The sequence below is a fragment of the Pan troglodytes genome, chromosome 11 (assembly GCF_028858775.2).
Source record: "Pan troglodytes isolate AG18354 chromosome 11, NHGRI_mPanTro3-v2.0_pri, whole genome shotgun sequence".
Lineage (NCBI taxonomy): Eukaryota > Metazoa > Chordata > Mammalia > Primates > Hominidae > Pan > Pan troglodytes.
Window position 1 is genome coordinate 97,274,315 of NC_072409.2, and position 22,835 is coordinate 97,297,149.

The following is a 22,835-nucleotide window of genomic DNA, read 5'->3' on the forward strand; positions in this document are numbered from 1 at the left end:
AGAAGACAAGATAAGAGCATTCCAGGTAGAGGGCACAGCATCCTGCAAAGGTAATGAATTATGAGAGTGTAAGGTGCTGGGGGACCTGCCCATCATTCAGGGCTGAAACAGAAGGGGAAAAGTCAAAGGTGAGGTTGGAAAGGTGGGCACAATCCAGCTAAACCAGAGTAGCAGATACTGTGCTATGGATTTGTCTTCTAACCTAGAGGCAATGAGTGAAGGTGAGGGGTTATGAAGGATTAGGAAAGGGATTTTAGGAAACACACTCTGAAGGTAACATAGGCAATGAAATCAGAGGCTGGTAAACTAGCTCAGGGTCCATGGTACTAGTTCAGATGAGAAAAAGTAAAGGCCTGCGCTAATGCAGTGGCAGCAAGGATGGAGGAGAAAAACCAATGTTGAGAGATAGTTTGGATGAAGTCTGACCGGTGGCATATAGAAGGGAAAATCAGGGTGAATCAAAGGTTTCTGACTTGCCTGGGCAGACAGTGTCTTCATTTATAAGATTTAAAAAAATAAAGATTATAAAGCATGTTTCTGGGGCTCAAGTTAAACTTAGGCATGTCGGGCTTGTTGTGCCTATGGGTTATTCAAGCAGTGATGTGCAGAAGGCAACTGGATAGATGTAACACATTTGACAATGCCGTGAGCTGTTCCAATGTAAGTAATATTGCTTGAATCCAGTTACATAATTTCAGTATGTGTATTAACTCTCACAAGGCCACTAGGGAAATTACTATAGTATACTTGGTCTATTTAATGGTACTCAAAGGGCTTCAAAGAATAAAGACATCTTTCACTTCTTTACTGGATTTTCTTGCTTAACGGAAATCATTTAACTACCTACAGCATCATTTCTATTGTGAGCTACCTCGGATGGCTTGTAGCTTCTTGCTCACGTTCATGTGGCTGGCGTCTGGACTGGATTAAAAAGAACTACCATGCAGATGGAGATGGAGGACAGTATTCTGGAACCTTTCTCCCTCCAACCTTACTGCCTATTGCATTTTCCTATATGCATTCTTACTTCCAGCTGCCATGGGGTCATCAAGCTTTAGCTTAAATCAAATGTCCTCTGGCTCCAGGTCCCATGATGAAAAATTTATGGAGTCCTGGACACATTACAAGTTTTACAGCTTTACAGCTGAAATCCTTCAGGTCCTCCTGACCTACTGAAGGAAAAAATATGTTTTATTTTATTGTGATTCCCAAAAGTTCTTCTAGTGTGTGCATTTTTCCAGCAGAATGTGCATGTTGCTTCCAGCAATGTGTTTTATATTACCTTGAAGACTAGGGAAGCTCTGATAGAAGGAAACAACTTAGTTTTCTTGCCAGTACAAAAGAAAACAGAGCTTGCCATTGGAAGAATGATCAGTTGACCAAGTTGATGGATAATTAGTTTGTTTTTCTCTTTTACTGAGGTTAGCCTATATAAGTCAATGACTGTATCTAAACTATTTTAAAAACAATCTATAGCCACCAACTTATGACACATTGGCCTCTTAGGTGGGATTATTTTATTAATTACATAATAAAGATTGTATTAATTATATAATAAAGATTTCCTATGACCTTGAAATACCATATGTCCTCATAAGGTCCAGGATGCAGCTAGCTCAACACCCTCAGATTAAACATTTCCTGGGTAACAAATGGGCTTTCCAAACATATGTCAGAACCAAAAGTCGCTCTCTGCTCAGGAAATTATAAGTAACATCATTTGGGATGTGGCTTGAAAAGGAGGTATCTAAATAGGGCTCACCTTGACAATGAAATCTGCTGTGAGTGGTCCAGCCATTCTCAGTATCTCTTTGTCTGGAAATTTCTGGAAGTCCACACTAGAATTGTCCACAAGGAAAGTTCCTGTGGAGCTGAGACTGTTTTCACCTTTAGCCCCCTGGAGGGTTTTGGTTTCCAGATCTATATAATCAAACACATGAAGATGAGAGAAAGATGTTCCTAGGGCAACCACAGGCAAGCACATTTCATGCAACAATGTTTAGAGCTAGGTAAGGGAGACACATCATTCTTTATATAGCTGACAAAATTGAAATTGTGATATCAACAAACTATACAGGCACTGCTGAGTCACATAGGAATTTATGCTGGAGTTGAAATTATTTCAAAAGTCATTAGCCAGGCATTCAAGGGTTCCTGTCAAAAAAATCTTTGACTCTCCAGATGATGTTATTTGGGCATCCCGCTTTACTGCAACCCTATTCCTTTGACTAAACCAATTCTCATATGTCTCTTTTTGACTTCAGTCTTGATGGCCCTCAGCCTAGGATACCCTCCAGTTTTCTTTTTGCTCTACAAGATCCAGGGTGTATCTCTGAGTTGCCTCAGTACCCGTATGACTTTATATTCGTGAATTAACCTCTGTTTATTTATACTTTCTGGTTACTTACTGCACTGATGCCATTGCTCAAAATGAAGAAACGATAGTGATGTAAGAACAAGAACTATCATTTTCAGTATTCTCTTTTTAAAATCCATTTTGATACTTAGTTCAGCTTTATGCATATATAAGGTATTTCACAACTGCTTAAGATAGAAAAAAAACCTTTATTTCTGGAGCATTCAAATCCAGATTTGGCCAACGACAAAGCCTATGAAGCATGTTTTGTTGTAGAAAATCAGAGCATGCTGGGGATGATGGTAATTATGTTGTGTGATTCAGAGAAGACTAAGTTCTCATGTGACTGAGGGGTGATTTAGAACAACTGTCTGTTATGTTGCACGAAGAAAGATGGATGAACTAAGGCTAATGGGTTCCAAAACTTGACAAGAACGTTTGGTTTTGGCAGAGATTCCTCAGCAGAAAAATGGAGTGCTTGGGTGGGGCTCTGGGTTAAAACAATTTTAAGGTCTCTGGAGGCACTCAAGTACCTAAAGTACTTGTATTACATTATTGTAGAGGGGGTCTACTTGTAGTTCTCTATTGCAAAGAATATCAACAACTGGAAAACCTTGGTGTTCAATTAAATGCCCAGTGATTCTCAGATGAAGTCTGTGGAGCCTTTCTTCTAGAGTAGGCCAGGCTTCACTCCCTTGCCCTGGAACAGAGGGGATCCCACCGAAAAATACAGGGCACATTAAAGGAATATTGGAGGGAGGAAATCACGTTGCTGTCATCAGGGGAAAGCAACTGCACTAAATCTCCTTCCTCCAGCCTTCATTCCTCAAACTGCCTCACAGGCACTTGTAGAAATATTTCTAGGACATCAATTAACTTAGTTTTAGGAAAATCTTGCAGTTGTAGGCCTGATCTGAGCATCTGATTCCATTTTATCAAGAGGCTTACAGCTGTCCTTCTCAAGGTACATCTAATTAAAGATGAGCCAAGGGGGCAGACTAGATCGCCTCATCTTATTCTGGTTTGGTCCAAAATATTTAAGGTTGGTTTCACACTGTACCAGCTTCTGGGAGTGAAGGGCAAAAGAGAAACAGGGTATCATTCACTCCCACATTCATTTTGCTGAATTATATTTCAAATACAATAAAAGAACACACAAGGAAAAATGATTTAGCTATACATATGCTACCAATAGTATGTTTGTTGGGAGAGAAAAGCAGGTTCCAGTTTGCTTTTCATCAAATCTTTAGGATAATTAAATCAAACAAGGCCAATTCTTCAGCTTCTTTGTGATCACATAATTAGGAAATCTAGGAGACTAATACATTTATAAAAATAAATTTCCCCCTTAAATCTACTCCTATGGGTTCTTTCTTCCGCAATGAAGAGTCAGTCCCCCACTTGGTGATGATCTTGGCCTGAATATTTTATTTCAGTATCTGTTACTGCTCACAAAAGTGCTATTTTTGAGTGGAGAGTTAGTTGAGTGGAGAGTTAGTGGAGAGTTAGTCCTCTCCAATTCTCAAATGGGGAAAAAATGAATCATTTGAGTGGTAATAATACACACACATACATTATCTTTTGACATGTGAACACTATATTTTACAAGGTTGTTCAGGATTAGAAACAAACTTGAATCCATAGAAGGTGACTTAGTCAGCATTTTCTGGTTTTGTCTGAACTGTACCTTACTTATTCTTTTACTTCACAAGGCCTTTCAAATCCCACCTCTTCCATGACATTTATTTATTTTTATATCTAGAAAGACTACTGTAGGCTATCTTGACTTTTATGGGCTTCAATTTGTCTTCCTCTTGTTTGCCTTTTTAGCGTGATTTCATTCATAATCCAACTACTAAAAAATAATACTTGCTATCTAAATTGGTTTCACAGGCATTTGTGTAGGAGGGGAGAAAGGACAGATGATAGATGGCTTTGTGGAAACCCAGGAACAATCACAGTGGAGGAAATCAGAAATGCTCAAGGAACCAACTGAAGTGAAGCCTTTCAGTGAAACTGAATTTTATAGAAAATGCTACCATATCCCCTCCCATCCTCTCTTTGTTTATAGCCTATAATTTTCTTCTTGTAATTTACAGGTCTGTATCTAAACAACACTAAATAATAAGAAATAGGTGGCTCTGTACTGCTGCCTTGGCATGATTGAAGATCGATTTTTGCACAAACCCTGGAGGAGCCATGCTGCCATTTGATCTTTGGGGTTATGATTACCATTCAATCCTGAATCCCAGTAGCTATCTTTAAGATATGAGGGCCCTGAATTTTCTTTAAAACATGGGATGCTTAGTTACATCATGATTGTTTTCTTTAAATGCTACAATGTTAAGGTTGTTTGGTGTTTCTATGTTCCTCTGGATTGACGGAAGTAATGAAACATGAAAGTAGGTAGAAAAAGAGAATGAAGGAAGAAAAGAGAAGGGGGTTAGAAGAAAGAAGAAAAAAGGAGAGGCAAGGCAAAAAAAGATTGAGATTGGAAAGGAAGAAGAAAGAGAATGAGATATAACACTCACAAGAGCATAAACATGTGCTTAACCCATGAACAACCCATTAGGAGCATCTATTTTGTATTTTTCAGGATGACTGTGGTTAAAGATAATTACTACAGGGGTTTCTGCCATCTCATCAGGCAGCTAAAAGATAAACAGAAGCACTCAAAATATCATATTATGATAGAGTAGAAAGATTTGTATTCTTGTGTTTTAATCTTTTCTGGGAACACAAAAGAAATAATAATGACTACAATTCCCAATTCCCAAAGGAAAACAATGGAGTTACTTACATAAGTGATCAGGACCTTTTAAGACAAGGCGAATATGTCTACTTCCATAGGGAATTGCAACCACAGTATCATCCGCTAGAGAGAAACAAAGCAAAATCTTAAAAGCATGTCACTTGACACAAAATTATTGATTGCCTTCTAAATAAAGGCACTGACTTACATACCTTAAAAACTACAGTTTTTTTAAGTGTTTGAAATGTGAAGGCCAATATTTAGAAATCAACATTTTCACTTTGCTCAAAATAAAATATGCCAAAGATGCTAGTCACTAGTTAACTCCTAGAGGATTTGGCCTTTTAAAAAATAGGAATTTTGATATACTGAAAAATTGGTTTGCAAGTTTTCATTTTCGATTTTAAAATCTGGTCTTATATGATCAAAAACACTTGTGCTGAATTAAAACATAAAAATACATTATAATGTTTAAAGGATGAATTTATTACATCAAAATCTGGACTTCTCTCCAGCAGAGTATCTTGGATGAGTAGAACAGGTAAGAGAAGTGAAGATATATTGGTATGCTCTGAACACCCCAGGGGCAGAAATCATGCCTTCTAGTTCTTAAATATCCTTCACAATATCTATTCCTAATACTATATGTAGTAAGCACCCCATAAGTGTTTCTTAACATTTCTCTACACTATACCCTATTTTAAAATTTTTTTTAGAAATTGACTGAACCACAGATCACTTTATAATAGATTTCTTTTCACTCTATTTATAAATTGAGCTTAAATTCATTAGACGCAGACATTTTTAAAAATTAGAGCTATATTACATGCATCTCAAATACATCATAGGCATTCTTAATCAGAACTCCATTTGTAATGACAGTATCTTATATTTTTATGGTACTGCAGAGTTTAAATTTCACCTAAATTATACTATTTACTCCCTCACCCAAAACTTCTGACATTGGCACAGAGGATTTTCTGATGAAGAAATGAAATTTCTGGGAAGTACAATGCATAGTCCAAGATCAAATGGATAGAAAGGCACTTCAGAAGACAAGAGAAAGGCAGGTTTTAAAATATTTACCAGCATATTCAGAAGCCCTGTGTGATTCTTTGTTCATACTTATCTTTTTTATTTAATATATATATTAAATATATATTTATATACATATTTATATATATAAAAATATATACATATATTTTTACATATTCTTTTTTTTTTTTTTTTTTTTTGAGGAATCTCACTCTGTCACCCAGGCTGGAGTGCAGTGGTGTGATCTTGGCTCAACTGCAACCTCTGTTTCCTGGGTTCAAGCAATTCTTCTGCCTCAGCCTCCCAAGTAGCTGGGATTACAGGCGCCCACCATCACGCCCGACTAATTTTTGTATTTTTAGTTGAGATGGGGTTTCACTATATTGGCCAGACTGGTCTCGAACTCCTGACCTTATGATCTGCTCACCTCAGCCTCCCAAAGTGCTGGGATTACAGGCGTGAGCCACTGCACTCAGCCCTTATTATTATTATTATTTTGAGATAGGGTCTCGCTATCACAGTGTGATCACAGCTCACTGCAGCCTTAGCTTCCCGGGCTCAAGAGATCCTCCTACTTCAGCACCCCAAGTAGCTGAGACTGCAGGTGCACACCACTACGCCCAGATGGTTTTTGTAATTTTGTAGAGATGTGGTTTTGCCATGTTGCCCACGCTTGTCTTGAACTCCTGAACTCAAGAGAGCCACCTGCCTCGGCCTCCCAAAGTGCTGGGATTGCATGGGTAAGCCACTGCACCTGGCCTGTTCAGACATATGTTTTTTAACAGTGTACATAATTATCCTATCATTGGAAAGATTTAGGTTAAATAAGATAATCCCAATTGTTACTCAATTTCTCTGAACCTTAATATTATCATCCTATCTTTAGGAGAATTTAGTTTAAATTAGTGAATCTCAGAAGTTACCTGACTTCTCTGATCTTCAGTTTCCTCATTTGTAAAACAGGGAAAACAAAACTTGCCTTATACTATTGTCGTGACTAGATATAAATATAGACATGAATCTAGATATAGGGATGTATAGCCTGGAACACAGTAAGTATTCTGTAAACATTATTTTCCTCTCTCTACCCCAAATCTCTTAAAGGACAGGGATTGAAAAACTATTTTTTTTAAAATTGTGTTTCAACTCTCCAAGGCCCCTAGCACATTACCTGTTGAATGAGAAAAAAGAATCATATGCTCCCAATTCCTTCCCCGGAGAGGTTACATTATCGAGTTCTCTACAAAGTTGAATATTCCACTCATAATAAAATCTTATAGCTGTTTTTAATGTCATACATTGTTGAATTTCAGAGAGCTAAGAATTTGTGGTATATAAGAACAACAACAGAAAAAAAGTGTAAGGGGAACATAGAAAAGGAACCAAAAAAAAAAAAAAAGTTAAGATTAGGCCTACAGAGCTTTTTTGGTTTGTTTGTTTTTTGAGATGGAGTCTCACTTTGTTACCCAGGCTAGAGTGCAGTGGCGTGATTGTAATCTTGACTCACTGCAACCTCCGCCCCCTGGGTTCAAGTGATTCTCCTGCCTCAGCCTCAAGTAGCTGGGATTACAGACTTCTGCCACTGCAGCCCGGCTAATTTTTGTATTTTTAGTAGAGACGGGGTTTCACCATCTTGGCCAGGCAGGTCTTGAACTCCTGACCTTGTGATCCACCCGCCTCGGCCTCCCAAAATGCTGGGATTACTGGAGTGAGCCACCACACCCGGCTGAGACTGGGCCTACAGAGCTTTAAACGCCTTGCATAAAGACATGACTTTTTAAGTTTGCAAAAGAAACTCAAAGCAGTTAAAACAATGGGACTTTCTAGAAATAGAAAGTCTTTGTTTACCCACAGGTCAAATAAAGTGCAAGTAAAAGGAAAGCTTTCTGTTTGGCCCTGCCATGCTCAGCAGCAGTCTTCTGACCCACACACAGCTCATGCAGCCTCCCTCTTGCTCTGCTGGGAAGTGACTCACATTCCATAAACTGAAGCATTAATACCCTAGCTTTTGGCTGATGCTGTAATATCTGTATGTTCCCTAAAGAAGACAGGGTGTGGTAACATTTGCATGCACCCCCAAAAAAGAGAGGAGAAGAACCTCCTAGAAAGTTGTTGAGGAAGAGGGTATATGGAGAAAGTAGACCAGGTGAAATAGTATTTTCTGATGCCCCTTGCACTCACCTAGTCAAAGAGAAATGAAGCAACTCAGGCTGGTACAAACTCTAGCAGTTGGCAGCACATGGCACAGAAGTAGGAAGAGCCACAGCCTTCTCTTATATATTATTCTGAAAAGGGCTGATGGACCCCTGGCCAGACATTAAACGATCTGCAAATTCATTACTTTATTCCACAAATATTTTTGGAGTGTCTTTTAGTGTCAGGCTCCATGCTAGGTACTAGGGATTCAGTGACAAAGAAGATAAACAAAGCACTAGCCCCACGAGATGGTCCTGAAAAAGGGATCTAAGATAAAATATGGGGGAAATACAAAATACTACACCCCACAGATGAAATTCCCAAAGCATATTCATTCATTTTTTTAGGAGCCCTGCACCAAAGAAACCCATTTCACTCTATTTAACCCCGTGTATACCTAACATGTTTATCCATAAAAACTTTTTCTTATGTGTCATCTGTTAAAATCAGCTGATATATCTTAGGACATACTTTAAGGAACAGTACTCTTAATTTAACAAAAAACAAAATAGGGAAAACAATTAAAAATTTCATTTTCTGCATGTTCATAAAAAGCCACTTTTGAGTTGTTTATGTATTAATAATTGTCTCACTTTCTGATAAATCCTCAATGATTTGGGATGGATTGGAAGATGCTTCTACTTGGCATCTATTACAATATTGTGCACAGAGTGGTGTTTAAGATCTCTTAGGATGTGAGAGCAATCTGGTTGCAACACCTGCCTCCTTGGTGATTAATGCCATTAGTATAGCTGGCGAGGCAGGGGCCACATCCTCTCCCACCGTGCTGCACATTCCTCTGGGTGCCCTTTCCTACAAAGGCGCACTGTTTTACGATTGAGTGCATCTGCCCTAATCTATTCTGGCTTTGTTGACTGAACCATGATGCCAGTCTTCAGGACATATTTCTAGCTTATTAATCAACAATTCTAAATGATCTGCTTCAGATACCAGATAACCCATTTCTCCATTCAATGAACAAAATTTCCATGGGAATCATAAATTCTGTCATTTCACAGATATGGGTTGCAAATGTCTTTTCTCAAGAAAATTCTTCCCAAGGACTGTACCTAAAAGAATTCTTCAAAAAATATCTATCTATATGTATATCACACAACTTTCTATATAGAATATTTTATATTCATTTTAAAATCTTGTCATATGTGGATGTTCTGCGTGATTCACAGCTGTGTCAGAGAAAGGTGATGAGGATAATATTTTGAAAGACAGAATTTCCTATTCTGATATCTGAGTTTATCTTATTTTTAGATCCGTTGATGAGTTCATGTTTTTAAAGACTCTTCCCTCTATGCCTATGGAGCTGATACTTTATTTTATTTTATTTTTAAAAATGAGAGAGTCATTTTAAAATACAATTGACTATGTATAAAAATAGTCTGCCAATCTTGAGGAGGTTTAAATGGTATGTTTTACATCTTCATGACAGTTTTATTACTCTTAAAATATATCCAACAAAATAAGAAGTTGAGCATCTGAGGCTTTCGATTTTTCTCCCTGGTTTATCTGTAATTGCACAATAGAAGATATATACTGGACAGGCCAAACAAGATGCCCTCCTCATTCCCATCTGGAGAACTTCATCCTTCCATTTGCCTAGGCCAGAAAACTTGGAGCCATCCTCTACTTCATCTTTATATGTAATCAGTTAAAAAGTTCTGTTGTCAAAATACCCTATTTCATTGATTCCAAGAGGGACAACTTTTCATGCTTTAACATATATGAAATCAGAATACATCTCACAATCAGTAGTATCTTATATTCCCTCTCACTCAGGCAATAATCCTGACATAGATACCGTTGCCTACACAGGTGCTAACATCAAAACAGCCAGTATCGAACTCACAAAATGAGTGTCAGCCACTTGGGAGAAAATTATAAGACAATATTGGAACACATTCAACCTCTAGGAACCAAATGGCTGTGGAGGTTGTAGGGAGATGAGGAATCAGAATTACAGGTGCTTAACTGCATTGTCGTAGAAGGAGTCAAAAGTCGGCTAGCTCTATGTAATTGCAGAGCTGTATTGAAAGCCCAGCACCAAGACTTCTGCTTCTGACAAAGATGAACTAACAGGAACCAGATTTAATATTCTGTCTAAAACAATCAAAAAGTCAGATGAAACCATGGTTTTTAAGATATTGGACATCAGGCAAAAAAGGGCAGCAATTCTGTATACTCAGGAAACACATCAGATAAGGCCCAACACTGCCCCAGCTTACTGCCTTGATAGAGTTCCTAGGCTACAGCTTTGGAAGTATGAAGACCTGTAGAGCTCAGTAGATTCCCTGAATTGAGTAGACAAAGCCAAGAGTCCAAGGAGACAAAAACAGTCAGAATTTCTGGGACAAAGTAACAGAAAGGAGAGAGCTATACAGAAAGACAACTCTGGACACCCAAGAGGGTTTCCTTAAAGTAGCCAGCAGCATACTAATCAATACATAAGTGTGAGGAAATTACCTGGCCTGGGGAACGAACTACACAAAAGAATTATAGAGAAGAGTACACGGTGCTCATACAGGGCTGAGAATAGTATCTTATCCCATCAGCCAAAGTGACAAACTTTGTAAGTCATGGAACATTAAGTAGTCTACTCAGAAAGGTCCCGCCTCAGTAAAAGGGTACAATTAGCTCTAGACCAAACATGGCTTTGGTCCTGTCTACCACATTTTAAGACCCCAAAGGTTCAAACTGATTTCAGTAACTTAACTGCTCCCAGAACACAGCTCAAGGATATTTATAGAAATACAAAAATATCTAGTACCCAAGAAAGTAAAATTTGTAATGTCTGGCATCAAGTCAAAAAATAATGAGGCACGCAAAGAAACAAACAAACAAAAAAATACAGCACATATTAAAGTGAAAAATCAATCAATCCAAACACAGAATGGATATTAAAATAGTTACTATAATGGTGTTCCATAAGTTCATAAGGTTACATACTGAAAAATAAATCTCCAGATCCAGAAAATTTCACTGGGGCATGGTAGCAGCCATTTAAAGAAGAAATAACATCAATTCCATACAATCTCTTCCAGAAAAAAAGAAGACAAGCAATTACTCCTCTACTCATCGTTTGAGGCCATTTTGTGCTAATACTAACACCAAACAAAGACAATACAAAAAAGAATATGACAGACCAGTATCTCTCATGAACACAGATAAAAAGCCTCAACAAAATACTGCCGAATCAAACTAGAAATCTATATAAAGAATAATACACCATGACCAAGTACAGTTTATCCCAGAAATGCAGAGTTGGTTATTTAAAAACCAATTAATGTAATTCATCACAATAACAATCTAAAGAAGAAAAACCACATGACTTTGTCAGTTGAGGTAAAAGAGAATTTAATAAAATTCATCATCCCTTCATGTTATTAACTCTCAGCAAACCAGGAAAGGAAGGGAACTTCCTCAATCTGATAAAGGGCGTTTATAAAAACCTACAGCTAACATCATACTCAATGGTGAGAAACTGAATGCTTTCCTCTTAAGATTAGGAATAAGATAAGGACCTCCATTGTCATCATTCCTATTCACTATTGTATTGCATGCGTAGCCAGTACAATAAGACTACAAAAAAAAAAGTGGTTTACAAATTGAAAAGAGGCAAAACCACTCTTACTTGTAAACAACATGATTGTTTATTGAGAAAATCCCAGTCATCTACCAAAAAACTCAGAGGTATTGAGTGAGTTTATCAAGTTTACATAATACACGGCTAACACACAAAAATCAATCATGTTTCTGTGAACTAGGAATATATAATTGGACACGGAAATAAAGAATACAATGCCAAGCCAAGCGCAGTAACTCCTGTAGTCCCAGCTACTTGGGAGGCTGAGGCAGGTAGATCACTTGAGCTAAGGAGTGTGGGTCTGTAGTGTGCTATGATTACATCTGTGAATAGCCACTGCACTTCAGTCTGGGCAACATAGTGAAACCTCATCTCTAATTTTAAAAAAGAGAATATAATGCCATTTGCAATAGTTACAAAAAATACAACAGATGTAAATCATATAAAGTATATGCGATCTTCATGCTGAAAGCTAATAAAGGCTCATCAAAGAGATAAAATAAGACCTAAGTAAACAGAGACATAAAATTCTCATACCTTATAGATTGAGTGACTTAACATGCTAAAGATGCTAATTCCTACCCCCTCCAAATCAATCTGTAGAATTAACACAAAAAAATCCCAGCAAGACTTTTTGTAGATATGGACAAGCAGATAGTAAAATTTTTATGGAAAGGCAAAGACCCAGAATAGAATAGCCAAAATGAATTTGAAAACAAGAACAAAGTTGGAGAAATCACACTACCACATTTTAAGATTTACCTTAAAGCCACAGTAATAAAAAAAATGGAGTATTGATGAAGGGACAGACACATAGCAGAATAGAGTCCAGAAACAGACCCTCACAGAAACGGCAATAGATTTTTGACAAGGTTTAAAGACAATTCAAAAGAGAAAAGGCTGTCTTTTTCAACAAATGGTACTGGAAGAATTGGGCGTCTATACGAAAAAAAAATTCAAGCTACCTATCAAACTTACACCTTATACAAAAAATAACTGAAAATAGGTCACTGATCTAAAGGTGAAATGTATTTCTGCAAGAAAACACAGGAGAAAATCTTTGTGTCCTGGTCTTAGGCAAGAAGTTCTTAGACATGACATTAAAAGCATGAGCCGTAAAAGAAAAAAAATGATAGCCTGGTCTTCATCTAAATGAAAAGCTTCTGCTCTGTGAAAGATAACATTAAGCAATTTTGAATAAAAAAGCTATGATGGAGAAAATATTTCCAATTCAAATATCCCACAAAGGACTTGTACCTAGTATATATAAAGAACTCCCAAAACTCAACAAGAGAAAGTCAAGCAACACATTTTTTAAAAATGAGCAACAGACTTGAACTGACACTATGCAAAAGATGAACAAAGCACACTGTGGTAAGTAGACTAATGTATCCCTCTCCCCTGCCAAATATGTCCTTAAATCTGGGAATGTGTAATATTATGTGGCAAGGGGGAATTAAGGTTGCTAATGGAATTAAGATTGCTAATCAGGTCACCTTAAAATTAAGTGATTATCCTGGATGATCTGAGTGGACTCAATGTAATCACAAACATTCTTTAATATAGAAGAGGCAGGCAGAAGAGGAAGCTTGAGTCAGAGAGAGATCTGAAGATGCTAAGCTACTGACTTTGAAGATGCCAAAGAATGTGCATAGGCTCCAGGAGCAGGAAAATCAAAATTGAAGAAAGAGAAATACTCCCTCAATGCTTCCAGAGCTGTGTTCTGCAAACACCTTGTTTTTAGCCCAGTGAAACCTATTTCAGTTTTCTGACGCCCCCAGAACCATAAAATAATAAATTTGTGTTGCTTTAAATCACTTAGTCTGTGGTAATTAGTTACAGCAGCAATTGCAAGATAATACAACATGAAAAGATGTTAACATTATTAGCCATTAGGAAAATGCAAATAAAAACAAGTATGAAATACCACTACTCACTGATAAGAATGGCTAAAATTTAAAATGGTGGCCAGGTGCCGTGGCTCACACCTGTAATCCCAACACTTTGGGAGGTTGAGGTGGGCAGATCACTTGAGGCCAGGAATTTGAGACCAGCCTGGCCAACATGGCAAAACCCCATCTCTACTAAAAATACAAAAATTACTCAGGCATGATGGTGTGCACCTGTAATCCCAGCTACTTGGGGAGGCTGAAGTGGCAGGATCACCTGAGTCCAGGAGGTCAAGGCTGCAATGAGCTGAGCTGTGATAGTGCCACTGCACTGAAGCCTCAGTGACAGAGTGAGACCCTGTTTCAATAAAAGAAACAAAGAAGAAAGAAAGAAAAAGAAAAGAAAAGAAAGAAAGAAAGGAAAGAAAGAAAGAAAAAGAAAGAAAGAAAGAAAGAAAATAAATACAGGTGCAGTATATCTAGAATTGGATCACTTCTCATCATTTCCACAGCTACTGGTACAGTCCAAGCCATTGTCATCTGTGGCCTGGCTTAGTGTAATATCTTTCCAACTACAGTCTATTCTCAGTATAGCAGAAATCTGATCAAGTTATTCCTCTGTTCAAAATCCTCCAACAACTTCCCATTTCATTCAGACTTACAAAAAACCCCACAATATCTGTGCCATTCTTCCCCCAGCCTCATATCATTTTCTCCAGCCTTTTTGAAACTCACCTCATTTTAGTCGGCTTCTTTTTTCTTCATAAAATATATCCCGAATGCAAATACCACAGGACGCCTGCATTTGCTTTTCTCTTTTCCTAGAATTTTCTTCTCCCTGACTTCTGCATGGTGACCCCTTTTCACTTCCCTTAGATCCTTGTTTAAATGCCATGTTATCAGTGAGTCCTTTCTTTATTAATTTACTGAAAATTGCAGCTCCCCTGCATCACCTGTGGCTGGCAGCCTATACCCATTTCCTGTTCTCCTGCTCTGGTTTGTTTTTTCCATGGCTCCTAGGAAGATAAATGGATTTTTTCTGTTTTGTTCTGTGCTGTTTCCAGCACCTAGAACAGTTCCTCAGCATATAGCAGGTGCCAATTAAATATGTGCTGTTGAATGAATATATCCTTGAGTGGCTTGTGAGGATAGCCCAAAGCAGCCAGGGGCAAGTGGAAATTTCTTTAATGTTTTGTGCTTTCTTTAAAAAATCCATATGTATTTTGTACTTTATAACATAGAGGCCTGTGTTTTATTATAAGCGTACTTTACCTCAAAATCTTTGAGCTAGAATGATAGTCCAAGAATATGTTTACCCATGGCCATTATACGTCAGCATAAGCCACAGTCTGAGAAGCACATTTTTAAGTATTAAAAGCTTAATTTTATCTTGATATAAATGAGTTAAGTGACCTCACCATGCAAGAAAGGTAGAGAGAGAGCTTTAGGATCTCCAGGTGATTTCAAATCATACAGATACAGATGAGAGCTCTGCAAAGCTGGAAATATCAAATTGATAGCAAATAGGCTGGCTCTAGCCCTAAGAATATTCTGAGTATACTTGGAAAATATAGAACATAGTATAAGTCAATAAATCTTGTGAGAAATGAACTTTTAAATTTTAAGAATCAAAAGCAAGGTAATGTCAGCTATAGTTGACTATTTTTATTGGGTTGGGGGAGTTGAGAAGTAACTAGGAAAAATGAAAAGGCTGAGTGCTACCAGTGGGTAGTCTTTTCCTTTAAGAAAGGAGAAAGAGTACTTTGATCTTGCTCTATTTCCATTGTCTGTATTTGTATTAGGCAATTGTAATGTCTTTTAATAAAAAGATGATTTTTAAAAAATCACCAGCAAATGGCAGCCATTTGATAAACTTTTCCTACTTCTCTTTATCCTTCTGGCACATTCTACCATGGTTTTTCTCCACTCTCCTGTTTTTGCTTTGTTCCTCTGAGGCTTGATAACATAAGGGAAAAAAAAACTTGGATATAAGTTCAGAAAGAAAATGAGTTCAATGTGGGGAATCTGAGTGCCAGAAGTTTGAAGAGAGCATGTGGCGAGCTGACAGTGCCTTTTGGCAGAAGACAGGGGAGAGATCTGGCAGGACTCCTCCAGGCGTGGAGAACTGCTCACCTGGCTGCTCCACTGGGCCCTGCAGAGCAGCCTCATGTTCCCTGCCAGTGGGTCGCCTCACAGTCTGTAAATATAAGATGGAAGATTCTTCCAGGGTAGAGAAACATAAGTGAGGCAGTTTGTTCAGCATCTGCTATAGATTGTGGTGAGGTGCATGCATATGGTGGGCTTTACTGATATCAATCATTTTGTCTTGAGACATCATCAGTGCTAAGGTAAATGAATCAATTGCATTTTGTCAGTATGTATAATCATCAGGTTGTGTATTATATAATTTACCTACTGTCGGTCTTGAATAGGGCACTTTTCATTGAGGTATTTATTTGCAGACTTGGAGATGATATAGGGCTCTCAATTTGCTTCAGTTTGTTCCTTAGGAGCTTCTCCATCTTTGTTTTGTGATTCAGGCCCTAGAGGTCACCCATCCCTCCCTAACAGTAGGGTAAGAGGAATGTCTATCTGAGCACAGTAGTCTAGATCCTCTATGAGAACAAGAAGGTATGGGCATGAGAATAAAGAAGCATCTTTACCATTAAAAACACTCTTCCAGGACACTATACAGCCACTACTGCACACATGCATGACATATCCTTTTGTACCTAACAGTAATTCCTAGATTCCTAGATAATGAACACTGATTCAGTTACATGACAGAAATAATTAGAGGATTTTAATTCTTTTAGCATGCCATGAAGAGTTCTTAAGAGTGATCTTTTAAATGTAGCTCTTTTCTAACATCCAACCATGATTTACAAGAGAATTATGCCTCTATCCATTTCTGGTTTCCATCTTCTAACTTCAGAAATTTTTCGTCTTATGGAAGAAGCTACCAACACACATGACCAAAGAAAAATCTCACCTGAATGTATTATATCAATGTCTAAGTTACCTCATTCTTTATTCTATATGCCAGAATCTTTTAAATTTATTTTATTTTTCTTTGCAGAATTACATTTTCCACTGTTTCCAAGGGAGTTAGAATGTACAGAGTTCCCTAAACTGGTATCTCCAATTTTTCATGTGTCTGTAAGTCCCCATTCTTTCTTTCTGCCTCCTTTTTTTACCTCGAGGCTAATCCTTTGGCAAGCTGCCTTTTCAGGACTTCTGAGAGTATTCCTCCACTGCATATCAGAATAACTGCATCTGCCTTTCTTCCTTGACCTATAAGTCCATTTAAAGCAACAAACTCTCCATATGTCAATTGTTTTCCTCCAGCTAGTCAACAAGTAGAGATAACAAAACACATTCAGTAAAGATATTCATTCTCATTTCCCAAGCCAGAGAGACATATGGAAAGAAATAATCAGTCAGGGATCTATTGAAGGATTCTGCATAGTAGCAAAATCTGGAGACAATATGCCAAGCAATGTCAAAATAATTCTAAAAATGCATGTCCTTAATACAAGGGCTGTCTTATTTCTATCTGTATCTGCTGCAGTGCCCAGAATAATGATTGTCAGACTGTGTATCATAAAATGCCTCAGATTAATGACTCCATTTTTGGCGTAGGTACCATGAGAACTTGTACCATCTATCCTAGCAGGACCTGACTGGGTAGACATCTGAGGCACCTTCCCTTGATCCATCTATCTGCTTTGCAAATGTCCCACCACAGAGACTATCAGCGGGCCTGTGACCAGTCCAGAGAAACAAGTAAGTGCTTAGGCTCTGGAATCAGACTCTGAGCTCAAATCTTGGCTCCATTACAACTGTGTGACTTTGTGCAAGTCCCATAATCTGGCTAAGCTTCAGTTATCTCATCCATAACGTGGGGATTAATAGTACTTTGCTCATGAGGTTGTTATAGCAATTACATGGGACGATTGTGTGAAATTCTCAGCAAGTACATGTATAATAAGTACACTTTTTTTTTTTTTTGCTAGTATTGAGATATTAGGACACAAAGGTCAATAAAAAGCTTCATATAGGCTGGGCACAGTGGCTCATGCCTGTAATCCCTCACTTTGGGGGGCTGAGGCGGGTGGATCACTTGAGGTCAGGAGTTCAAGACCAGCCCGGCCAACATGGTGAAACCCTGTCTCTACTAAAAATACAAAAATTAGCTGGGTGTGGTGGCATGCATCTGTAATCCCAGCTACTTGCAAGGTTGAGGCAGGAGAATCACTTGAACCCGGGAAGCGGAGGTTGCAGTGAGCTGAGATTGCCCCATTGCACTCTAGCCTAGGCAACAGAATGAGAGAGTCAAAAACAAACAAACAAACAAAAACAAAACACCAAAACTCAAAAACCGAAAAACCAAAACGTCACGTAATCACTGCCCTACATTAATTCTGAAAGGACTTGTTATAGTACTGACCAAAGACCACCTTGTAAATGAAGGCCATGTGACTTCACAGTGACAGGAGTGAATTTGTGCTATCTTCCCACTTTCCTCGTTATCTTCCACCAGGCATAGCACACTACACATCACGCAGGAGCTGGGATACAGTCTGTCCTCATGTTGGACAGCAAAGCTCATGTTTGTACAGAAAGTATTTGTAGCCCCATGTCTGGTTCACTCCTGATGTGCCTCAGAAGGACAGGCTTCCTCTTTGGGACTGCAGCTGGTAACCTGACTTGTCCCACCTAAGCTAATTCACATGCCAGAGCATGAAGCCTTCTACATTTTCAGGTTCATTATCATTTTGGTGGAGGTGTTGTTCCCTGGCTGTTTAGTGGGGCCAGACCTAAGCCAGGAGAGGATAAGTCAACAAGTCCAAAGGTCGCCCATCTCTGTGTGTCTTACATTTGGTTGCGGAGAGCTGGGATTTATACTGCCCTCGGACCAGCCGGCAGGTGGACCCATCTCCGTTGCAGACCCCACAGTTATCTTCCTTGACGGTGCTTCCCAGCTGGTGATCGCAGCCAACAATCTAACAAGAAAGAGAGATGTGTAATTCAACCAAGCACCTACCGATGGCAAAATCCATTATGAGGCCAATCACCATGAAATAACCCTCCCTTCATCCCTGAGGGGCCTAAAACATACCCCGTGAAGGGGACTGAATTCAACTGGAATTTAAATCAAGCTAAGAAAGAAAAAAAGGTAGCATGGGTAAAGATGTTTTCAAAGTTCAGATATACAAATAGAAAGAAGGGTAAAAGAAAGAGAATGAGAGAGAATAGGGAGCAGGGTAGGGAATGATGGGGAGAAAGTAAGAGAGATGAGAAGATCCTGAATTATTGATGTTTTAGGGCCTTAATTCAAGAATAACTCCTATGTTAATAATTATGATGCACTCAAATGACAAAAACTACAACCAAGAGGTAATGGTAGCAGGAAACATTTTATAAATGATCTCCATGTTCCACATGGTTCGTTAGAACGTATGCTACGTAAGGGTGGGCGATTTGTATATTGGGTTAATTAATGTATTCCAAGCAGTGAGAACAGTGCTTGGTCAATTGTAGGCCCTCAAAAAATATTTGCTGAGTAATAATGAAAATACTTCCTTTTCTAGCTAGCACTCCAGCTTAAAAAAGAGGAGAGAATCAGCAAACAGATACAAATTTACTGTGTGTGTGTGTGTGTGTGTGTGTGTGTGTGTGGAAGAGGACGGTTGCATGAAGGGCAGCAGGGATGAATACCACTAAGACCCTGTCATTTGCCTTATCCTGTCCTGTACCAGGCACAGTACAAATATCTCATTCATTCTCAAAAGAGCCATGCAAGTAAGATATCTCCATTCTATAGTTGAGGCCATGAGTCTTACCCAAGGTCACTTAGCTAATAAGCAGCTGAGTTCTAAAGACTCCTAGTGAAACATTTATGCCCGGTCCAAATCAGGCTTAACAACATCACAGGCTTTTATAAAGTATGTGGGCAATGCCATTTGTGTCTTTCCTCTTTACTTTCTAATATCTGAGTCTTAGAAATTCAAATCCAAACTATGCCAGGTTGTATGGCTTACAGTTCTAGTTAGATCAAATATGGAAAGATTTATTCCACTCCCAAACTATTTCAATTACTCTCTTTGACAAAATAAAATAATGGTAGTGACAACTGAAGGGACTTATGGCTTCTCTTCATAAAGTCCTCACAGTTTGTCTTGCCTTTCAAAAATCTGGTTGTTAATATGACCAGAGGATTGAGGCTTGATTTTCTTTTTTATTCCTCTTATTAATAATAATTGCAAACACATGTTTAGATGAAGGTTTAAAAACATAATTATTTAACATTGTATTATATATGTACTCTATTTTTAAAATGTGGTAATGTATGTTTTTTCATTAACAGCAAATGAACGTCTTTTAAAAATAGATGAAAAGCAACAACCCCTTCAATAACTGTACATTTTTTTTTAAATGCAAAGATGTCAGGAAAACATGGTGCTGAGTTCTAAAGTCAGGGACAAAGGCAGATGGGCTCTATCCCTATGGGTTCAGTGTAGCTGAGGAGCAGTTTGCCTCAATCTATTCAGAGGCTGCAGTGAGGCCACTTCAGAAAGCAACCGAATTTCATCCCTGCAGTGCCAAGCATGTGCTGGCTTAAGACTTCTTTGGTGTATTTCTACATAACTGCAGTAAAATTATTTTCAAAATTCATATCTGTAGATGGGCCCGCCCATGAGCTGATCAATTCTGTATTCACTGTTATATTCTGAGTACAGTGTGAAATGGGATTACAGAAGTATTTTATTTATAAAAGAATTCATTTAACCGGTTAGGTAATATTTATTGAGGACCTGCTATGGGCCAGCCACTGTGCTAGGAGCAACATTCAATGGTGAATTTCAGCATCTATGGGTCCACTCTCATGAGACTTTACAATCTAGTGGCAGAGGGAGAGAGTGCCCAAATCATCACACGCAATAAGTGTAAAATGATAATCATGAAAAAAGGTATAAAACACAGACACATGACACTCTGAGAGCATAAAATATGAAGAATTCAATTTGGTTAGGGAGGCAAGAGAAGATTTCTCTTAGGGAGAGACTTTTTTGAGCTGAGATGTGAATGAAGAGTCAGAGTTAACAATGGAAGGGAGGTGTCACATGAGGTTCACCATGTCCTTTAGAAATGCCTGGATACTAACTAATTGGAGAGGAAGCAAAAAACCAAGTTGGCCAAAAAAAAAAAAAAAAAAAAAAAAAAAAATCAGAAAACTGATAACCTAATTGCCTTGGAGGGACCAAATCCTTTGAGAAAGCATGACAGTTTTAATTTAGGCAACATTCAAAGCATTATTGACTCTACTATTGTTGTGGTTTTTGGGATTGAAGAGGACTTAATCTGACAAGATCCTTGACCATGTGGAAGGACAGCGCAGGCATTGGGCACAGGAATTTCCACTCTCAGGCATCCAAATCTAACTGGGTTTACTCCTTAAACTACAGGAATTTCAGGTTTCTCAAAGGATTTAAGTTTCTCTGGAAAATTTTTAACGGACTCTGATGCCTCTAATGGAGCCAAAGGAGATAATCATGAAAATCTCTAAGTCTAAAGATTTCTTACGGTTCCAAAACCATTTTAAGTAAAGAACAATTCAGCTTCACAGATCCAAAGCAACAGTAATATTAAGAATAGCTAAATAGGAGGTGACATACTTTAAGAGTAGCTTGGCTAGACGCCTGACTTAGTGCTATCAGTGTGGGTTTACGGACCCCAGGATATGAACCAAGTCAGTTTTAAATGGGCTTTGTTTAGCTTCAGAATTTAAAAGACAAACATCTCCCTGACACAATTTTTTTTTCTTCCTTTTCTCTGTTATCAATTCCTCTTCAAGATGCCAAAATCTTCTAACTCAATTATTTTTAAAATGTGGAATACTTTATATCAGATAAAATGTTCTTACTTTGGTCCAAGTGGAAAATTGTTTGCAGGGATATCAGGATAATCATACTTGACATATCTTAATCTGTTGATTTTGAGTAACTATTAGATTAATTAAAATTAGTTGTTACTTTAAGACCTACTATTAATAACAGAGAGAAAAATAAACAGAAATACAAAAATGGGCTTAATTGGCCTTCTGTGCACATGCTATTATTTTTTGCCTAGAATACTCTTTCCCTATTCTTTATTTGGCAAACTCCTACTCATCCTTCAAATCCCAAATTAGGTGTCTGCTCAAGAAAGCCTGTCCAGATTCCAGAGGTAACTGCCTTATTGCTGTATGTTTCCATAGCCGTTTCTTCATACCTCCATGTGGCAGAGGTTTCTGGTTGTCATCAAATATCCATCTTCTCTTATTTTTCTTGTACTGGACCCCAATTTTATCTGGGTTAGCATTATATGCAGTTAAAAGAATACATTTCTCATTGGTCATGAGAACAAATCATAATTACTGAAATAAAAGTAGAAGTGAGGCTTCTGGGAAGGCTACTTAAAAGAAGCTGACTTAGCTGGGGAATGCCTTTTCTGCCCTCTGCCTTCCTACCTTCCTGCTGGCTCTAGCAGCCATCTTGGAAATGAGACAATCTTGAGAATGGAAGCCTTGTACTCAGAATGGCAGAGCAGAAAGAGAGAAAGATCCTGTTTCCTGAACCGCACTTGGACGGATTACATCTTTTTATTTTTTGTGAGAGAATAAATCTTTTATGTGTCTAAGCCACTATTATTTTGTTTTTTTTTTTCATGTATACCCAATTCAAATTATTATATAACTTACATTGAGTTTATTAACATGTCTATCTCCACACAACATCCTAGGCTACCCGAGAACCTGTGTTTTACTAATCTTGATATTTCTGCTGCTCAGCCCAGTATCAGACATTTGAGATGCACAATAAACGCTGCTGAATCGATGAAACACATAATGGTTTGCTAATAGTTTCAATGTAGTTTACAGATAGGCGACCTTAGACTGCAGCCATTGACATACGAGTCTGCAAAAATGTGTGCATGCATGTGTGTAGGTATGTATATGTACATGTG

At 38.1% G+C, this 22,835-nt stretch overlaps 1 protein-coding gene across 4 annotated transcripts in view; it reads right to left on the reverse strand.

Annotated features, from left to right (window-relative positions):
* ADAMTSL1 (ADAMTS like 1) overlaps positions 1-22,835 on the reverse strand; it is a 1,017,570-nt gene that overhangs the window by 272,681 nt on the left and 722,054 nt on the right. For all 4 annotated transcript variants that reach the window (XM_016960664.3, XM_016960663.4, XM_003312011.6 and 1 more), the window contains 3 exons: positions 18,706-18,832; positions 5,157-5,231; positions 1,763-1,920 (listed from right to left, as the gene is read on the reverse strand). In XM_016960664.3, the coding sequence (XP_016816153.2) occupies positions 1,763-1,920; positions 5,157-5,231; positions 18,706-18,832 (360 nt within the window). The remainder of the gene's footprint in view (positions 1-1,762; positions 1,921-5,156; positions 5,232-18,705; positions 18,833-22,835) is intronic.